Source organism: Chelon labrosus, assembly GCF_963514085.1.
Source record: "Chelon labrosus genome assembly, chromosome: 6".
Classification (NCBI taxonomy): domain Eukaryota; kingdom Metazoa; phylum Chordata; class Actinopteri; order Mugiliformes; family Mugilidae; genus Chelon; species Chelon labrosus.
In genome coordinates, this window is record NC_140342.1 from 26,325,815 (window position 1) to 26,346,737 (window position 20,923).

The 20,923-nt window shown below is 40.9% G+C and overlaps 3 protein-coding genes across 7 annotated transcripts; 1 reads left to right on the forward strand and 2 right to left on the reverse strand.

Moving 5' to 3' along the window:
• Positions 1 to 578: 578 nt before the first annotated feature.
• On the reverse strand, positions 579 to 7,326 carry LOC311489594 (uncharacterized protein). Of its 4 annotated transcripts, none has more exons than XM_084546740.1 (3): positions 7,102 to 7,326; positions 4,500 to 6,113; positions 579 to 864 (listed from the first exon to the last, which is right to left on the reverse strand). In XM_084546740.1, the coding sequence occupies exons 2-3, from the start codon at positions 5,266 to 5,268 to the stop codon at positions 803 to 805; spliced, it is 831 nt and encodes a 276-aa protein (XP_084402866.1). In that variant the 5' UTR covers positions 5,269 to 6,113; positions 7,102 to 7,326; the 3' UTR covers positions 579 to 802. The 4 variants fall into 4 exon arrangements, with proteins under 4 accessions (XP_084402866.1, XP_084402864.1, XP_084402863.1 ...); XM_084546738.1 differs by lacking the exon at positions 579 to 864 and having other exon boundaries at positions 3,325 to 5,225; positions 5,969 to 6,113; XM_084546737.1 differs by lacking the exon at positions 579 to 864 and having other exon boundaries at positions 3,325 to 6,113.
• A 1,314-nt stretch (positions 7,327 to 8,640) lies between these two features.
• LOC311489593 (uncharacterized protein) lies at positions 8,641 to 20,645 on the forward strand. Of its 2 annotated transcripts, XM_084546735.1 has the most exons (4): positions 8,641 to 8,735; positions 8,860 to 8,918; positions 17,056 to 17,206; positions 17,931 to 20,645. In XM_084546735.1, the coding sequence occupies exons 3-4, from the start codon at positions 17,134 to 17,136 to the stop codon at positions 19,427 to 19,429; spliced, it is 1,572 nt and encodes a 523-aa protein (XP_084402861.1). In that variant the 5' UTR covers positions 8,641 to 8,735; positions 8,860 to 8,918; positions 17,056 to 17,133; the 3' UTR covers positions 19,430 to 20,645. The 2 variants fall into 2 exon arrangements, with proteins under 2 accessions (XP_084402861.1, XP_084402862.1); XM_084546736.1 differs by lacking the exons at positions 8,641 to 8,735; positions 8,860 to 8,918 and adding an exon at positions 15,738 to 16,348.
• Positions 8,731 to 10,276, reverse strand: LOC311489596 (uncharacterized protein). Its single transcript, XM_084546743.1, has one exon. It carries the CDS (start codon positions 10,212 to 10,214, stop codon positions 8,862 to 8,864), a length of 1,353 nt encoding a protein of 450 aa, XP_084402869.1. The 5' UTR covers positions 10,215 to 10,276; the 3' UTR covers positions 8,731 to 8,861.
• Positions 20,646 to 20,923: the final 278 nt, after the last annotated feature.

A 20,923-nucleotide genomic window follows, 5' to 3' on the forward strand; every position in this document is an offset into this window, starting at 1 on the left:
AAATCGGTTGTTTTTCCCCCCACACATCTGTAGCCAGTGGCCGTTATAATTCACGGAATATGCAGTTATAATCAACAACTATTTCCTGAGTATTTTGACTGGGAAAGCATGGCAAGAAATCAAGTAAACAAAATGCAGACCGATCAGAGGATGCACTACCCTGTTATGTAGGTCAGCAACACTCGCGCTTGAGAGATGCAAATCAATGAAACGGTATAGCCTTGTCTATAAGATTATTTATTTACATCAAACCGAACGAACACAAGTTTACCCGACTGTTGTTCCCGCTGCTCATTTTTCTGTAGTTTCCTCTTTCGTTTTTCATGCCCTGAGGGGTAATTCCGTTTCATCTTCTTATCGTTGTAGGCACTGGCGGTCGCTATAGGCTACCTGTCGCAAGTTTGACTGAAGTGGAGACGGGGGGGAGGGGCCTTAATTAACCTGTGGGGCCCTACGCAACTTGCGTAGTGTGCGTACAGGGAGAACCGGCCCTGTTGACGAGTCATTTTTTCCATCAATTGTTTCCAGAAAATAGTTGGCATTATGCAGAAGATTATATGGACATAATGAAGCACCATCTCAAGAAAGTCAGGAAGTTAGAGCTCTGACACGGACACACAAGTTATTTGAAAAGAAATTCTAGATTTTATTTTTTAAGTGAAGTTTCTTAGTGTCGTATATTCAGGGTGAAAACATTATTCGTTGTTGTCCTGATATCGAATGATGTTTCGTTGTTGTCCTGATACTGCTGGTGAAAATGTCTACGAAATGTCCTTCAATCTTCTTTGGAAAAGTTGTTTTGTTAGCCATTAAAACACAGTCTGGTTGTCTTATCTTCTCCTTGTCCTGTGGCTCCTGCACAACCTTTAGGTTAACGAACAAAGGTGATCGTAAAGTGGTCCTCTCCAAATCCTGTGTCAGTTCGATGGTCGTCCCAGGCAGAGGGAGATGTCTCCTTCCATGTGCTTAATGTACAGGATTTAACATTTCATGCTTAATGTGTGTGGGTTTTGGCAGAATGAAAAACATTATATCACCTCATGTCAGAGAATAATTAGATCAGATGTCTGCTTCAACGTTTAACCTGAACTATTCTGCTGTGTATTTTCAAGCTCTGCATCCCAGATGTGTTTTCCCACAGATGTTTCATGACGACTCCACACCTGTGTGAGTCCTCATGTGCATATATAAATGACCGCTTTGACTGAAACGTTTCCCACATGTGTCACAACAATGCTGTTTCTCACCTGTGTGAGTCTTCATGTGGAGAGTCAAACTCATTCTTCGGCTGAAACTTTTATCACATGTTGTGCAAGGATACGGCTTCTCACCTGTGTGAGTCCTCATGTGATTATTTAAAGTAGTACTTAGCCTGAAGGCTTTACCGCACAGTTCACAACAATACGGTTTCTCACCTGTGTGAGTCCTCATATGCCTAGATAAGGCACAACTTTGACTGAAGGTTTTACCACATGTATCACAACTGTATGGTTTCTCACCTGTGTGAGTCCTCATGTGAATAGTTAAAGCATGATTTTGCCTGAAGGTTTTATCACATAATGTACAACAATATGGCTTCTCACCAGTGTGGATTCTGTAATGGCTCCTCAAATTGGACTCATGCTTAAAGGTTTTTCCACAGACGTCACATGTTACAGACTTTCTACCTGTGTCAGTATCACTCTGACTCTCTGACATGGGAGAGTTGTCTACATTGTTACTGTGTCTTGTGTCTCTGTGACGTTTCTTCTTTGGATTCAGCTCTGCATTTCTAGTTGATCCTGAGTCTACATGTTTGCTTCCTTCCTGATCTGGGCTCTCAGCTACAGGAGGGTTGTTAGAGAGGAGCTGGTCACTGTTTGGTTCTGGTTCACTGTGCTCACTTTCCTCATCAGTAGGAGTCTCCATCAAGGAATCAGTCTCCTGCTTCAGGACAAGATGTTCTCCCTGCTGACTGCTGCAGAGTTCCTCCTGTTCCTCTTTCATCTGTGGAGGTTCTGGTTCCTCCTGGTCCTCTTTCATCTGTGGAGGTTCTGGTTCCTCCTGTTCCTCTTTCATCTGTGGAGGTTCTGGTTCCTCCTGTTCCTCTTTCATCTGTGGAGGTTCTGGTTCCTCCTGGTCCAGACTGGAGTTCCTCTCCTGGTTCCAGAGCTGCTGGTCACCGAGAACCTCCTCCTCCGTACAGACATGTTGCTGTGGGAGGTCTGGAGGGACAAAGAGACACAACATAAAGGTTACTAATGTGATGACAGGAAAACACATCTGAGCAAATATGTTCTAGTTTAAATCCATGTAGCGTTAGCTGTGCTAGTTAGCCTCTTAGCATGTTATCAGTCTTGTAGCTGAGTGTCTTTCCTCTGTGTCTTCTCCATACTGTGTGTTTCCATTCATTAGTTAGTTCATTTAGACCATTCTAGTTCTACTCACCTATTCTGTGTAACTTTATCTCGGGTTTCCAGGTGATATCCAGCAGTCTGCGCTGACGATCGATCTCTTCCTCGTACTGGACGACAGTTCTTTCAAAGAGTCTGAATATTTCTTCAGCAGCAGCAGTTAGTCGCTCGATGATCAACTCTCTCAAACTCTCAGCTGAAGACATTGTTACTTCAACAGCTCTAATATTTATCTGGGACACGACGACACGACACAACCGTCTTCCAGCTCAGTCCACAAACACAGAAACACAACAACACTACGAACGGAGTTTAAAAAACAAACCACTTCCGCCTGGTGTAACACTATAAAGTTCCGTCAGAGGAAGACAGTTAACATTTCGTTCCGCTACATTTTTAAATCTCACTTCGGATCGTTTCATGAATTACCTGCAACAACATTCATCTCTGAATTCCTTATAGAAGAAAAAACAAAAATTCAAAAAACTGGTTTAACTTAACGTATATATTATTTTTATTATTTTATTTGATGACTGTATGACTGCTTGAAGTATATTTCAAATTTAATTAAATTACATTTCAGTGTCTCTCATCAGTAATAGTGACATTCAGCCTGTTACCAAATGTTCAGATGAAAACTCAAACTAACACTTCTGATGAATCTTTAAAAACAAAAGCTTTAGAAACAGGACTGTTACGAGTATATTTGCTGATATTCTGAATATATATACATTTATATATTTTTTCGTTCTTAATAATTCATTCATAACTAGCATAGCCCTGTTTAAAACTAGTGTTTAAAATAGTTGGCATTATGCAGAAGATTATATGGATATAATGAAGCACCATCTCAAGAAAGTCAGGAAGTTAGAGCTCTGACACGGACACACAAGTTATTTGAAAAGAAATTCAAGATTTTATTAAGTGAAGTTTCTTATTATCATATATTCAGGGTGAAAACATTATTCCTTGTTGTCCTGATATCAAATGATGTTTCGTTGTTGTCCTGATACTGCTGGTGAAAATGTCTACGAAATGTCCTTCAATCTTCTTTGGAAAAGTTGTTTTGTTAGCCATTAAAACACAGTCTGGTTGTCTTATCTTCTCCTTGTCCTGTAGCTCCTGCACAACCTTTAGGTTAACGAACAAAGGTGGTCATAAAGTTTCCTCTCCAAATCCTGTGTCAGTTAAATGGTCGTCCCAGGCAGAGGGAGATGTCTCGTTCCATATACTTAATGTTCAGGATTTATCATTTCATGCTTAATGTGTGTGGATTTTGGCAGAATGAAAAACTTTATATCACCTCATCTCAGAGAATAATTGGATCAGATGTCTGCTACAAAACTTTAACCCGAACTATCCTACCGTGTATTTTCAAGCTCAGCTTGCCAGAGATTTTGTTCACACAGATGTTTCAGGACGACAACTCCTCACCTGTGTGAATCCTCATATGCCGAGTTAAAGTAGTGCTTTGACTGAAACCTTTCCCGCAAGCAGCACAAAAATGCGGCTTCTCACCTGTGTGAGTCCTCATGTGGAGAGTCAAATACATTCTTCGGCTGAAACTTTTATCACATGTTGTGCAAGGATACGGCTTCTCACCTGTGTGAGTCCTCATGTGGATTGTTAAAGTAGTACTTAGACTGAAAGCTTTACCACACATGTCACAACTATGCGGTTTCTCACCTGTGTGAGTCCTCATATGCCTGGTTAAAGCACAACTTTGACTAAAAGTTTTACCACATGTGTCACAACAATGCGGTTTCTCACCTGTGTGAGTCCTCATGTGGATAATTAAATTAGGTCTTTGACTGAAGGTTTTGCCACACGTTTTGCAAGGATACGGTTTCTCACCAGTGTGACTCCTCATGTGGATAACTAAATTAGGTCTTTGACTGAAAGTTTTCCCACAAGTTGGGCAACAATACGGTTTCTCACCTGTATGACGTCTCATGTGGATAGTCAAAGCACTACTTTGATTGAAACATTTTCCACATGTCTTGCAAGAGAATGGCTTATCGTCCGAGTGGATTATCGAATGCTTTCTAATTGATGACGATGAAGTAAATTTTTTACCGCATATTTTACAAACATATGGTTTCTCACCTGCATGAGTCCTCGTGTGTAAAATCAAACCGCGATGTACCGTGAAACTTTTGCCACATGTTATGCAAGGATATGGTTTTTCACCGGTGTGAGTCCTCATGTGGACAGTCAAATTACCGCTATGACTGAAGGTTTTATCACACATTGTACAACAATATGGCTTCTCCCCAGTGTGGATTCTGTAATGCCTCTTCATTAGGGACTCATGCTTAAAGGCTTTTCCACAAACGCCACATGTTACAGACTTTCTACCTGTGTCAGTATCACACTGACTGTCTGACATGGGAGAGTTGTCTACATTGTTACTGTGTCTTGTGTCTCTGTGACGTCTCTTCTTTGGATTCAGCTCTGCATCATTTCTAGTTGATCCTGAGTCTACATGTTTGCTTCCTTCCTGATCTGGGCTCTCAGCTACAGGAGGGTTGTTAGAGAGGAGCTGGTCACTGTTTGGTTCTGGTTCACTGTGCTCACTTTCCTCATCAGTAGGAGTCTCAATCAAGGAATCAGTCTCCTGCTTCAGTACAAGATGTTCTCCCTGCTGACTGCTGCAGAGTTCCTCCTGTTCCTCTTTAATTTGTGAAAGTTCTGCTTCTTCTGGTTCCTCTTTAATCTGCGGAGTTTCTGGTTCCTCGTTGTCCAGACTGGAGTTGTCCTCCTGGTTACAAAGCCGCTGATCAGTGAGAACCTCCTCTTCCTCCTCCTTGCAGACATGTTGCTGTGGGAGGTCTGGAGTGACATAGAGACACAACACAACACAAAGGTTACTCATGTGACAGGAAAAACAGTGAAATTTAAAGTGCACAAATGGGACTAAACATTTGGGAGCACCGGTGTGAGTGACTGAAACTCGTGTTAGAAAAGTTCAGTGAACGAAACATTCAGGTGGCAGCTTCACACTTGTAGTTGATGCTGACCGTCACTGTTGTTGCTTCAAATGACAAACTTCAGCTTACATCGGCTGTTGTTAACTAACAGTAACACCGCGTGCTGCCCACTGCCCACATGTCAGACTTTCAAATATAACTGTCCCACTTCACACATAGCTCATCATTTAAAACATGCAGATAACTCAGCGTTAGCCAGTTACATACCCGCTCACTCTAATATTAGACAACCTAGATAAACATGTGCTATATTAGTCTAACAGAAGTGTTTGTTGGACCTTTGGAAACCAAACCACCTCCTTACTGAATGTTTAACTTTGTGCATTTCCCTCTAAGAGCATACACTACACTGGAGAGATGAAGAGTCTGCCTCTATTTCACATTCACAGCCCACATTGATTTAGAAAACACAAAGTCTGAGCCCAAAACCAGAATCATTCCCGGTACTGTCAGTGTAGCTGCAGCACGTCTCCTGTGTGTGATGGTAAAATACATATTTTGTGATTTGGTTTTCTATTTCTCTGTAATGCAGCAGGGTAGTAACTACAATCTTATATCATTCATTCTCATCTCAGGAACACAAACCATTTTTTTTCTTCCTCATCTCGGAGAGGGGAGTTGTGAGAGAGGAGCTGGTCACGGTTTGGTTCTGGTTCCTCCTGGTCCAGACTGGAGTTCCTCTCCTGGTTACTGAGCTGCTGATCAGTGAGAACCTGGTGCTGTGGGAGGTCTGGAGAAAGAAAGAGACACAATAAATAAAAAGAAAAACACATTGAGCTGTGTTAATTTTGCTAATGAAGACAGTGGCGAAAAATATTTATCAACGACCATTTTTTCTGTAACTAAGATGAGATATTGATGAGCTAACTGCCTTTCAAACAGTACGTCCCTGTCGTGTGAATGGATAAGGGCCGTTAGCCTATCTGGTTTCAGGCAGTCGACAGTAGCCACCAAAACTAGCAAGCTGCCACAAGCCCTGTGGCTACACGTTAGAATCATCCTCCTGATATTAATGCAGCCTCCATCACAGTCACTAAGCCGACTATGAAGTTAAACGAGTCTTGTTGGTGTTTTGAGCTCCGTCAAGTTATTGTCCTCCACTGACTCTTATGTAGTGTATGATAGATTAGCATTTAGCAAGTTAAAGTTGTCCATAAATGTAGTTCCTGGAAGAAATCATTCCGTCACAACAACAGTTCTGAGTCCTGTCCTCTGGAATGAACTGGAAGACAAGTTATCTCAGGAATATGTGTTGAGCCACTGAACTGATTCTGTGGTTATTACAATTTAATTTGAGGTTTCAGAAAAAAATAAAAGCTGTTCTTACACAACAACCAAAGTAAAAAAGGGTTTTTGTGTTTTTACTTGAGCTGTGCTTCCTCTTGTATTTCTCTGTAATGTATGATCCAACCTTATAACTTAGCCAGGGCAGCACAGCAGGCTGATATCCAGCTCTGGAGAGGGACACGGAGAACTGAGATTCAGATTTCTGCTTCATATAAAAGCTTCATTACATTGGTCTAAAGTGAGAACGATTCAGGTTCCCGTTTTGTCTAAAGACGACAAATGAAGTAGCTACGAAAATGTATGCTAGTTAGCCTCTTAGCATGTTAGCATGTTATCAGTCTTGTAGCTGAGTGTCTTTCCTCTGTGTCTTCTCCATACTGTGTGTTTCCATTCATTAGTTAGTTCATTTAGACCATTCTAGTTCTACTCACCTATTCTGTGGAACTTTATCTCGGGTTTCCAGGTGATATCCAGCAGTCTGCGCTGACGATCGACCGCTTCCTCGTTCTGGGCGACAGCTCTTTCACAGGGTCCGAGTTCACGCCTTTTCAAAATAAAATCACTTCCGCCGGAAGTCCAACTGTGGAGCACCGAAAGAAACGGTGAGTAAAGTTTCCGTTCCTTCTTCAATATGTTTCTTATTGAGCTGCGGACTTTAAACCATCGAAAACAATGACAATGATCATTTAAAGTAAAAATAAAATAAAAAATCTTTCTATTCAGTCAATGCTTTAAACACAGAGTGTACACGGGTTTTTGCACAAACCGCTACCTCACCAACTCAAAATGTTTTTCTCAAAGGTTAAGCAATTATTTATTTGTAAAGTTTATCCCACCATTCTCCACACTGTACATACAGAATGTCTTATATTTTCTAGTTATTTTCCTCCCTATATTTTCTCAGAGTATGGTTATTCCTTTGTATATTTCTAATATATATTTTTTAAATTTTTGTGTTGTTTTTTGTGCTTTTTTGATAACCTTTTCCCTGTTCAAAGTCATCACTGTCTTTCTGTATCAATATTTTTTTTTTGCCAAATTCTGTGCTACTGGAACAAGGAAATTTCCCACACGTGAGATTAAATAAACGTCTTATGTCTCTTATGTCTTATGAAGAGGGAGCAACTGAACTTAATGTTACAAGAAAGAAAATAATGGTAGTAATTTATCAACTATTTGTTTGTTTTTTATTGATGCTTTTTGACAAAAAAAATAATAAAATCAATTCAATGTTAGAAGCTTGTGGAAGGCTACCTGAAACGTTTGACCCAACTATTTAAAGGAAACACTACTAAACAAACTAATAAAGTGTACGTAAACACCTAAAACTGAAACACAGATGACGTTTTCTTCCATTGGCTGGTGTTAGTGTTAGTAAGTCAGTCAGTGTTAGTAAGTGTAGTCTGCATCTGTATCGCTTCATAAAAAAAAACAAGCACACAAGTCAGTTGAAAAGAAATTCAGCATTTTATTTCTTCAAGTTTCTTATTTTCATGTATTCATTTTTCCTTGTTGCGCTGATAATCGTATGATTAACGCAGGTGAAAATGTCCTTTAATGATGACAAGAAAACCAGATATAAATAAGTAAACAGATCATAACTATTTCAGTTACTATTACTCACCGACTGTGAAATATAAAGAAAGGATTTCCACTCAAACCCACGAAAACAACGGATGCAGACTGTTACCTGGGTTAAAACCCATTTGTGTTCCTAATTGATGACTGGCATATGGCTGGTTTAAGTGAAGTTGTGAGGACAATCAAGTGGAAAGAATACAGCTTATGGTGAAATTTGGGAATATCAGAAGGATTTCATCACACTGATACATTGTCAGTTTCTCTACATGGTACTACAGTCTCTGGAAGAGTTGTTTTGTTAGCCATGTTCTTTCAGTTCCCGCCATTAAAACACAGTCTGGTTGTCTTATCTTGTCCTTGCCGTAAAGTGGTCCTCTCCAAATCCTGTTCCAAACTCAAGTCTCAGTTAGATGGTCGTCCCAGGCAAAGGGAGACGTCTCCTTCCATCTATTTAACGTCCAGGATTGATAATTTCATGCTTAAGGTGAGCGGGTCGTTTTTGCAGAATGTTGTGTTTGAAAGCAAAACTTTGTTTCACCTCACCTCAGAGAATAATTAGATCAGACGTACAAAGATTAACATGAACAAATTCTGACATGATTTTTCAGGCTCAGCTTCCCAGAGGGTTTTCCCCACAGATGTCTGAGGATGACGGATTCTCATCTGTGTGAGTCCTCATGTGGTCAGTCAAATACTGACTCGAATTGAATTGTTTCCCACATGTTTTGCAACAGTAAGGCTTCTCGCCTGTGTGCGTCCACATATGTGTAATTAAATGAGGTCGTTGATTAAAGGTTTTACCACATGTGTCACAAGAATACGGCCTCTCACCCGTGTGAGTCCTCATGTGCCTAGTTAAATGATTTCGTTGCCTGAAGGTTTTACCACATGCTTTGCAACAATAGGGTTTCTCATCTGTGTGACTCCTCATGTGGACGATTAAATATGGTCTTTGATTGAAGGTTTTACCACATGTGTCACAAGAATATGGCTTCTCACCTGTGTGAGTCCTCATGTGCCTCGTTAAGGCAGTACTTCGACTGAAGGTTTTGCCGCATGTGTCACAACAATACATCTTCTTAACCGTATGAGTCCTCATGTGCCAAGTTAAATGATTACATTGACTGAAAGTTTTACCACACGTCTTGCATGTGAATGGCTTATCACCTGACTGGATTGGCATATGTTTTATAATGGAGGACGAAGTACAAAGGTACGGTCTCTCACCTGTGTGAGTCTTGGTGTGTAAAATCAAACCATGATGCAGCGCGAAACTTTTACCACACATTTTACAGCAATATGGCTTCTCCCCTGTGTGGACTCTGTAATGCATCTTCATTACGGACTCATACTTAAAGGTTTTTCCACAGATGTCACATGTTGTAAGCTTTTTACCTGTGTTCGAATGACACTGACTCTCTGAGATGGGAGAGTTGTCTACATTGTTACTGTGTCTTGTGTCTCTGTGACGTCTCTTCTCTGGATTCAGCTCTGCATCATTTCTAGTTGATCCTGAGTCTACATGTTTGCTTCCTTCCTGATCTGGGCTCTCAGCTCCAGGAGGGTTGTGAAAGAGGAGCTGGTCACTGTTTGGTTCTGGTTCACTGTGCTCACTTTCCTCATCAGTAGGAGTCTCCATCAAGGAATCAGTCTCCTGCTTCAGGACAAGATGTTCTCCCGGCTGACTGCTGCAGAGTTCCTCCTGTTCCTCTTTAATCTGTAGAAGTTCTGGTTCCTCCCATTCCTCTTGTATATGAGTAGGATCTTGTTCCTCTTGTTCCTCTTGAATCTGTAGAGGTTCTGATTCCTCTAGCTCCTCTTTAATCTGTGGAGGTTCTGGTTCCTCCTGGTCCAGACTGGAGTTCCTCTCCTGGTTCCAGAGCTGGTGGTCACTGAGAACCTCCTCCTCCTCCGTACAGACATGTTGCTGTGGGAGGTCTGGAGGGACAAAGAGACACAACATAAAAGTTACTCATGTGATGACAGGAAAACATAAGTGAAATTTTAAGTGTACAACTAATTGAGTAAATATTTGGGAGCACCAGTGTGAGTGACTGTTGGGGTTCTAACACTCGTGTTAGAAAAGTTCAGGGAACAAAACATTCAGGTGGCAGCTTCACACTTTTAGATGGTGCTGATCGTCACTGTCGCTGCTTCATATGACAAACATCAGCTCAAGTTAACTGCCCACTGACAGTCGACCAAACCTCAGTCGATAAGAAGTGTCTTGGAGAAGCCATGTGTCACCACCGTAGTCTGCAGGCACTGTGGACTTTTCTACATGTCAGACAGACGAGTCTGTTGCTTGTTCAGTCAAATCTGTCTGAACAAATCTGCTGTCCTCACACGCAACATCAAATCTGTCTAAATAGTTTTTCTTTCAAACTCGCATGAAATATGTCAACTGTGGCTTGCAGATTACAACATGACTTTTACAGTCTTTAAGTCTGCATGTGCGCTTTCTTCACTTCAGGAGTGATCCCAGCACATTTACTTGAAAACCAAAGAGAACCAGAGCTTCACCTGGCTTATGATATTTTCTGCTGGAGATCCAACAGGTGCATGAGACAAGACATTTTAATAACAGAAACATTTAAATGTCACCAGAATTCAATCAATAACACTTACAGTAAATATTTGTTTAGATATCTCTGTCGCAGGTATTTATTATACAGACTAGCTTGGGTGGCTAGTCTATGTTAGTCAGAGTAGAGGAAGCAAGTCACTTCTTCCACAAAATCCAAACACAACAGAAACATGATCTATTGTCTCACACGAAGGTCCATGTAGCGTTAGCTGTGCTAGTTAGCCTCTTAGCATGTTATCAGTCTTGTAGCTGAGTGTCTTTCCTCTGTGTCTTCTCCATACTGTGTGTTTCCATTCATTAGTTAGTTCATTTAGACCATTCTAGTTCTACTCACCTATTCTGTGTAACTTTATCTCGGGTTTCCAGGTGATATCCAGCAGTCTGCGCTGACGATCGATCTCTTCCTCGTACTGGACGACAGTTCTTTCAAAGAGTCTGAATATTTCTTCAGCAGCAGCAGTTAGTCGCTCGATGATCAACTCTCTCAAACTCTCAGCTGAAGACATTGTTACTTCAACAGCTCTAATATTTATCTGGGACACGACGACACGACACAACCGTCTTCCAGCTCAGTCCACAAACACAGAAACACAACAACACTACTAACGGAGTTTAAAAAAACAAACCACTTCCGCCTGGTGTAACACTATAAAGTTCCGACAGAGGAGGACAGTTAACATTTTGTTCCGCTACAATTTTAAATCTCATTTCGGATCATATCATCAATTACCTGCAATAATATTAATTCCAATTTCCCTAAAGACAAAACGAAAATCACAAAATTGATTTCACTTAACGTATATATTATTTTTATTATTTTAATTGATTGATGAATGTATTCACTCTGACACTGTTATCGTTTCATCTTTAGAGTCTAAGTCAATCATTTCTTCTTCTACTGCAGTAACTCCTAAAATAAACCAGTTTAAAACAGTTTATTTTCTGCTGATTCAGTCGTGACCTGCTGCCCTGAAATACCTCCACCTGGAACACAACTTGCCCAGCATGGACAACAAATAACTTTGGAAATGATCTACTGCTTCTTCATCAGCAAGACACCGCACATGTAAACACATGTAAGAGGCCGTATTCTCACCCAAGAAACTGCATTCTCATCTCATGTAGATTTCACGGCTGAAGAACACGTGAGAAAAGATTCAAAGTCAAAAAAGATCTAAGTCAGTTTTATTGTCAATTCTGCCATATGTGCAGCACAGAGAGGATTGAAACTCTGCTACTTTAAGACCCATGGTGCAACAAGTTAAACACTGACACTAGAGTATTTCATCACTAATAAAAAGACAGATAAAACTAAACATAAAGACGTGAGGGATGTTGTTTCTCTTACCTGCTAACCATTTTTGGTGTTTAGCTTTATCATTTTAATCCCACAGTCCTAATTATACACTCAAATTATTTTCTTCGACACAGGACGTTGTTCCTCTTCATTTATTTATAAAATACTTCAAACTTAATCAGATTAAATCACAGCATAGTGTCTGTCATCAGTAATGATGGCATCCAAGTTAAAACATTTAAAAGATACATAATAACATTCAGTAATACACAGGATAAAATGTTATAATCCCTTGTGCCAAAATCCCAGGCTTAACAGTGACTTCCAGCGTCCTGGAGTCACCCCCCTCCACACCGCCACTGCACAACCCTGTTTCCCTCACCATTCCATGTCTATCAACAGCTAATATAGTAACTAATAACCACGAGTCAAACAAATAAATCTACCAAGCCAACTTTCTAAACCTGTCCGTATCTTTATGCACCTCCTCCAAGTACTCCTCAAGCTTCTCTTTTGGTACCGTGAGGCTACCATTCTTTTCCTTACTAAATAGTGACTTCACAAACCTAAATGGGTCCTTATAAAATGCTAATCTAGCTCGCTCTTTCCTTTTCCTATTTTTCCTAATGTTCTCCACCCTTCTTAATGCTGCCAATCGCTTTCTAACATCTGCCTGTAAACGATCAATACCTTCCTTCTCTTCAACTGTAGCTTTCCTCCACTGCTTCTTAAGGAGTCTCCTCTCCTGTACAAGTCTATCGATCTCTTGCTGACGCCTCGATCTAACCACCTGTCCCTCTTGCTTCTTCTGTTTCTCAGCCACACCAAATCTTTCCTTACCATAACCATAAATAATATCTCCCATTTTCTCCAACTTACTCTCCGCCGTCCCTTTAAGCCTACGTAGTACACTAACCAAATCGCTATTGATGTCCTCCCACTGCCTAATATCTGATGCACCTGGCCATTTGATCCTTGCTTTCTGACCGCTAATTTTCTCCCTTTTTGGCTGGCTGGCCTCTCTGTCTGCCTCAGTGCTTGTACCTGCCTCAACATTAGGGGTGCTGATGTCCTGCGAACTGTGGGTTAACTCCTGTCGCTGGACTTCAACCGACTGACTTAATGCACTTCTTAAGAAGTAGCTATCAATGCGGGGTCCCTGTGTTCCCTCTGCCAAACACTTTTTCTTCCCTTGGTGGATTCTGAGGCCCTTTACTGTTGTTATCTTTTGCCAGCCACACACACAAACCTGCTGCTTCTTTCCATCTCCATCTGAACTAGTAGCTTCCAGTAACGTGCCTTGCCTACTCGGTGTCAAATTCATTCCTGGGTCAAAAAGTACATAAAGTTTATACAAACACCAGAAAATGAAACACTGCTGACTTTTTCTTCCTTTAGCTGGTGTGTATCAGTCAGTGTTAGTAAAACCATCTTGTAGTCTGCATCTGAGTGGCTTCATAAAAAACAAGCAAACAAATTCTTAGAAAAGAAATTCAAGATTTTCTTTTTAAGTGAAGTTTCTTCTCGTCATACTCACAGTGAAAACATGATTCCTTGTTGTCCTGATGGTGACAGATTACTACTGGTGATAATATCTTCCAAAGGTCCGTTAATGTTCTCTGAAAGAGTTGTTTTGTTAGCCATGTTCTTTCAGTTCTTGTCATTAAAACACAGTCTGGTTAACTTATCTTCTCCTTGTCATAAAGTGGTCCTCTCTAAATCCTGTTACAAACTCAAGTGTCAGTTAGATGGTCGTCCCAGGCAGAGGGAGATGTCTCCTTCTATCTACTTAATGACCAGGATTGATAATTTTATATTTAGGATGAGTGGGTTTTGACAAAATGAAAAATTTATATCACCTCATCTCAGACAATAATTAGATCAGATGTCTGCTACAACTTTTAACCTGAACTATTCTGCTGTGTTTTTTCAAAGCTCTGCTTCCAAGATGTTTTTTTCCCCACAGACGTGTCAGTGTCGTCTGTGTGAATCCTCCTGTGCCTATGTAAATCAAAACTTCGACTGAAACCTTTCCCACATCTGTCACAAAAATATGGCTTCTCACCTGTGTGAATCCTCATGTGCATATTTAAATGACCTCTTTGAATGAAACCTTTCCCACATGTGTCACAGCCGTACGGTTTCTCACCTGTGTGAGTCCTCCTGTGATTATTTAAATGACCACTTCGACTGAAACCTTTTCCACATATGTCACAGCTGTACGGCTTCTCAGCTGTGTGAGTCCTCATGTGCATATTTAAAAGACCAAGTTGACTGAAACCTTTCCCACATGTGTCACAACAGTACGGTTTCTCACCTGTGTGAGTCATCCCGTGAGTAATTAAAACACAACGTTGGCTGAAGGATTTACCACATATTTGACAACAATATGGCTTCTCACCTGTATGAGTCCTCATGTGCCTTATCAAATCACTATTTTGACTGAAATGTTTCCCACACGTGTTGCAATGATAAGGTGTCTCACCTGTGTGAAATCTGTAATGTCTCTTCATTTCATACATGTTCTTAAAGGTTTTTCCACAGACGTCACATGTTACAGACTTTCTACCTGTGTCAGTGTCACACTGACTCTCTGACATGGGAGAGTTGTCCACATTGTTACTGTGTCTTGTGTCTCTGTGACGTCTCTTCTTTGGATTCAGCTCTGCATTTCTAGTTGATCCTGAGTCTACATGTTTGCTTCCTTCCTGATCTGGGCTCTCAGCTACAGGAGGGTTGTTAGAGAGGAGCTGGTCACTGTTTGGTTCTGGTTCACTGTGCTCACTTTCCTCATCAGGAGTCTCCATCAAGGAATCAGTCTCCTGCTTCAGGACAAGATCTTCTCCCTGCTGACTTCTGCAGAGTTCGTCCTGTTCCTCTTTCATCTGTGGAGGTTCTGGTTCCTCCTGTTCCTCTTTCATCTGTGGAGGTTCTGGTTCCTCCTGTTCCTCTTTCATCTGTAGAGGTTCTGGTTCCTCCTGTTCTTCTTTCATCTGTGGAGGTTCTGGTTCCTCCTGGTCCTCTTTCATCTGTAGAGGTTCTGGTTCCTCCTGGTCCAGACTGGAGTTCCTCTCCTGGTTCCAGAGCTGCTGGTCACTGAGAACCTCCTCCTCCGTACAGACATGTTGCTGTGGGAGGTCTGGAGGGACAAAGAGACACAACATAAAGGTTACTAATGTGATGACAGGAAAACACATCTGAGCAAATATGTTCTAGTTTAAATCCATGTAGCGTTAGCTGTGCTAGTTAGCCTCTTAGCATGTTATCAGTCTTGTAGCTGAGTGTCTTTCCTCTGTGTCTTCTCCATACTGTGTGTTTCCATTCATTAGTTAGTTCATTTAGACCATTCTAGTTCTACTCACCTATTCTGTGTAACTTTATCTCGGGTTTCCAGGTGATATCCAGCAGTCTGCGCTGACGATCGATCTCTTCCTCGTACTGGACGACAGTTCTTTCAAAGAGTCTGAATATTTCTTCAGCAGCAGCAGTTAGTCGCTCGATGATCAACTCTCTCAAACTCTCAGCTGAAGACATTGTTACTTCAACAGCTCTAATATTTATCTGGGACACGACGACACGACACAACCGTCTTCCAGCTCAGCCCACACGAACACAACACCAGTGACGGATTTTCAAAATAAACCACTTCCGCCTGGTGTCCCGCGACAAAGTTCCGGCCGAGGAAGAGAGCTAATGTCAGTTTCCGCTACATTTTAAAGTCTCTCTCTTTTGAAATCTTTATTCAGACCGTGTGATCTTGTAGGAATATTAACTAAGAGACAAAAGAAAAGTCAACAGATTGATTTAACTTACATGTATACATTATTTGTGTTATTTTAATTGAAGACTAAATGTAATCATTTGCTCCCTCTTCACTTGTAAACTCCGTGTTTAAATGAAAGATTTTTTACCATAAAGTATTTTCTGTATTTTATGTATACATTTGATGGTTTAAAGTCTGCAGCACATTAACAAACATATTGAAGAAGGAACGAAAACTTTGCTCACTGCTTCTTTCGGAGCTTCACAGTTGAACTTCCGGCGGAAGTGACTTTGTTTTGAACAGGCATGCACAGTTAGCTAACTGCTGCTGCTGCTGAAGAAATATTCGGACTCTGTGAAAGAACTGTCGTCCAGTACGAGGAAGAGATCGATCGTCAGCGCAGACTGCTGGATATCACCTGGAAACCCGAGATAAAGTTACACAGAATAGGTGAGTAGAACTAGAATGGTCTAAATGAACTAACTAATGAATGGAAACACACAGTATGGAGAAGACACAGAGGAAAGACACTCAGCTACAAGACTGATAACATGCTAAGAGGCTAACTAGCACAGCTAACGCTACATGTGCTGTTGTGTGCAACGGTGGGAAAGTCAACAAGCAGAACTGAGGGAAGAATTGACTTGATTCTCCACGTCGGTGTTAATATTGACAGCTAGTTTTGATTCAGTCATATTCGGTATTTATCTTGACTAATATGAGTCATTTTTTTTTTTTTATCTTTCCTAGTTTTAGTCACTGGATTTTTGTCAACTTTTAATCATTACATTTAGTCCAACTGCAACTAACAACATACATGTGACATCTGTTTTATATATATTATCGCCTGTAGACAAATTAGCAGAATATTCTGACACCAGACCAATTTAATTAACCTTATACATGTAGCAGAAGTTTAAATTCTTATAATTAATCTTAGATTCCTTATCCAATCCACTGACAGCTGTCCACATTTTAGAAGTATGAAGAGATCCTGTGTTTTGAATGTCAGATTTCGAAATATCACTGTAGTTTAAGGACGTCAGCGCTCTGTCTTAGTCACAGAAAAAAAAAAAGCTCATTGTTATAGTCTTTATTAACAAAATTTACACCGCTCCACGTGTTTTCCTTTTTGTCGTGTCTCTTTCTTCCTCCAGACCTCCCACAGCGGCAGGTTCTCGCTGATCAGAAGCTCAATAACCAGGAGACTAACTCCTGGACCAGTCTGGACCAAGATGAACCAGAACCAAACCGTGACCAGCTCCTCTCTCACAACTCTCCTCTCGGAAATGAGGAAGAAAAAAAATGGTTTGTGTTCCCGAGATGAGAAAGAATGATATAAGATTGTAGTTACTACCCTGCTGCATTACAGAGAAATAGAAAACCACATCATCAAATATGTATTTTATCATCACACGCAGGAGACGTGCTGCAGCTACACTGACAGTACTGGGAATGATTCTGGTTTTGGGCTCAGACTTGGTGTTTTCTGAATCGCTGTGGGCTGTGAATGTGAAGCAGAGGCAGACTCTTCATCTCTCCAGTGTAGTGTATGCTCTTAGGGGGAAATGGACACAGTTAAACATTCAGTAAGGAGGTGGTTTAACTTCCACTGGGCTAACAAACACTTCTGTTAGACTAATATAGCACATGTTTATCTAGGCTGTCTAATATTAGAGTGAGCAGGTATGTAACTGGCTAACGTTGGATTATCTGCATGAATTAAATTTGAAGTGGGCAAGTGATAGTTGAAACTTTGAGCTGCAGGCAGTGGGTAGCCCTGGGAGCTACTGTTAGTTGACAACAGCTGATTTGAGCTGATGTTTGTCAGTGACGGTCAGCACCGACTAAAAGTGTAAAGCTGCCACCTGAATGTTTAGTTCACTGAACTTTTCTAGCAAGAGCGTCAGAAACCAAGAGTCACTCAAACTGGTGCTCCCAAATGTTTAGTCCCATCTGTGCACTTTAAATTTCACTGTTTTTCCTGTCATCACATGAGTAACCTTTATGTTGTGTCTCTTCATCCCTCCAGACCTCCCACAGCAACATGTCTGCAAGGAGGAGGAAGAGGAGGTTCTCACTGATGAGCAGCTCTGTAACCAGGAGGACAACTCCAGTCTGACAGACAACGAGGAACCAGAGATTCTGCTGATTAAAGAGGAACCTGAATCTCCGCTGATTAAAGAGGAACAGGAGGAGGAGCTAGAATGTCTGCAGATTAAAGAGGAACAGGAAGAGGAGCTTGAATGTCTACAGATTAAAGAGGAACAGGAGGAACTCTGGAGCAGTGAGCAGGAAGAACATCTCGTACTGAACCAGGAGACTGATTCCTATATGGAGACTCCTACTGATGAGGAAAGTGAGCACAGTGAACCAGAACCAAACAGTGACCAGCTCCTCTCTCACAACTCTACTAGATATGCAGAGCTGAATCCAAAGAAGGGACATCACAGTAACAATGTAGACAACTCTCCCATGTCAGAGAGTCATCGTGATACTAACACAGGTGAAAAGCCTGTGACATGTGACGTCTGTGGAAAAAACTTTAAGAATAAGTCCAATATGAAGAGACATTACAGAATCCACACAGGTGAAAGTTATTGTTGCAAAATATGCGACAAAGTCTTTGGTCGTAGCAGTAATTTGACTGTCCACATGAGGAGTCACACAGGTGAGAGGCCGTATCCTTGCTTAACATGTGGGAAAAGTTTCACGGTGCATCGTAATTTAATTTCACACATCAGGTCCCACACAGGTGAGAGACCGTTCCTTTGTGAAATATGCGGTAAAAGGTTTACTACCTCGTCATCATTCGGAAAGCATATCACGATCCACTCTGGCGAAAAGCCGTTCTCTTGCAAGACATGCGGGAAACGTTTCAATCAGAGTAGTATTTTGACTAAGCACATGAGGACTCACACGGGCGAGAAGCCGTATCGTTGCACAACATGTGGCAAGACCTTCAGTCTGGGACATAATTTAAATATCCACATGAGACGTCACACAGGGGAGAAGCCGTATCCTTGCAAAACATGTGGGAAATCCTTCAGTCAAAGGCCGAATTTAGTTATCCACATGAAGAGGCACACGGGTGAGAAGCCGTATCCTTGCAAAACGTGTGGCAAAACCTTCAGTCAAAGACCAAACTTAGATATCCACATGAGGACGCACACGGGCGAGAAACCGCATTGTTGTGACACATGTGGGAAAACCTTCAGTCAAAGTAGTGCTTTAACCAGGCATATGAGGACTCACACAGGTGAGAAGCCGCATTCTTGTGACATGTGCGGTAAAGCCTTCAGTCTAAGTACTACTTTAACGTTCCACATGAGGACTCACACAGGCGAGAAGCCGTATGCTTGCACGACGTGCGATAAAAGTTTCAGCCGAAGAATGTATTTGACTCTCCACATGAGGACTCACACGGGTGAGAAGCCGCATTTTTGTACCGCTTGCGGGAAAGGTTTCAGTCAAAGCACTACGTTAACTAGGCATATGAGGATTCACACAGGTGAGGAGTCGTCGACCTGAAACATCTTTGGGGGGGAAAAAAAAAAATCTGGGAAGCCAAGCTTGAAGATACATGTCAGAATTTGGTTGAAGTTGAACGTTATACCAGACATGTGATCGGATTATTCTCTGAGGTGAGGTAATACAAGGTTTTGAACATTCTTCAAAAACAACCAACTCACCTTCAGGGTAATATTATCAATCCTGGACATTAAACAGCTGGAAGGAGACATCTCTCTCTGCCGACCATCTAACTAACACTTGAGTTAGCAACAGGATTTGGAGAGGACCACTTTACGACCTGGAGCCACAGGACAAGGAGTGAAAGAACAGAGACTGTGAAATCATGTACAGAAACTGACACTGTGTCACTGGGATGAAATCCTTCTGATATTCCCAAATTTGACCAGGATACCATCATCGGCATTCTTTACTCTTGATTGTCCTCACAACTTCATGTAAACCAGCCAGAAGCCAGTCGTCAATTAGGAACACATTCCTGCAGTGATACCGATTTCCTTCAAGTTCAACTCATATATTAATCTCTATGTTTTAATTGTTTAAATAGTTTGTAAAGCAGATAACAGTCTGCATCATCATGTTTTCCTGAGTTTGAATGGAAATCCTGTCTTTATATTTCACTGAAACACTGAGTTAAAGACTTAATTAATGCATATCTTGTCAGATATTTCATCTTCTGTACTCTTTTTTTTTTTTTTTTTGGCCATTTTTATGTCTTTTTTACTTGTCTTATTTCATTATGCAAACATTAAAGGGTCTTTAGAAGTGATTTTCACCAGCAGTAATCATTCACTATCAGAGCAACAAGGTATAATGTTTCCACACTGAGTATATGACAATTAGAAACTTCACTAAAGGAAAAAAATGTTGAATTTCTTTTCAGGAAGACGTCAGCTGTGTTTCATTTTCTGGTGTTTTATTAGTACTTGGCAGCGTCTCCTTTAAATTAGTCCATTCCTTCGACAGGACTGAGCGAACGAAGTCAGGTTTGTGGAACTGGGTTTAATATATAGTGAATTATAATTGAAATAATGCATCCATAAACAGTTGATGAGAATACATAAAAATGTATGTATTCAGAATACTGGCAAATGCATTTTTAACAATCTTGTTTCTTAAGCTTTTACTTCTAAAGATTCACCAGAAGTGTTAGCTTTGGGTAAGTCAATGTTTGGTAACAGGCTGAATGCCATTATTGCTGATGACTGACACTGTATTGTAATTTATATTGATTGTATTTCATAAATAAACGAAGAGGAATGACATAAAGTGTGTCCTTATGCAAGAAATAAAAAAATAATGTGACGGTGTTACGACCACCTTAGACTGGGTCATAACGAAGTGATCTAACACATGCAAAACTAGCTTTTAAACTTTAGATTAAGAATGGTGAGCTGGTCAAAATGACTAAGCAAAGGAGAAGCCACTCAGGCCAGCCCACAAAGGGCCATAAGACCTGTTCTCTAACCCTACACATGCCAAGCTAAACTCCAA

Excerpts from the sequence above, each read along its gene's own strand:
- LOC311489593 (XM_084546735.1), top strand. The coding sequence starts at position 17,134 with ATGAACCAGAACCAAACCGTGACCAGCTCCTCTCTCACAACTCTCCTC. Across the intron at positions 17,207-17,930 it reads AATGAGGAAGAAAAAAAATG|ACCTCCCACAGCAACATGTC; the intron begins GTTTGTGTTCCC and ends TCATCCCTCCAG.
- LOC311489596 (XM_084546743.1), bottom strand. The coding sequence starts at position 10,214 with ATGTTGTGTCTCTTTGTCCCTCCAGACCTCCCACAGCAACATGTCTGT.
- LOC311489594 (XM_084546737.1), bottom strand. The coding sequence starts at position 5,268 with ATGAGTAACCTTTGTGTTGTGTTGTGTCTCTATGTCACTCCAGACCTC.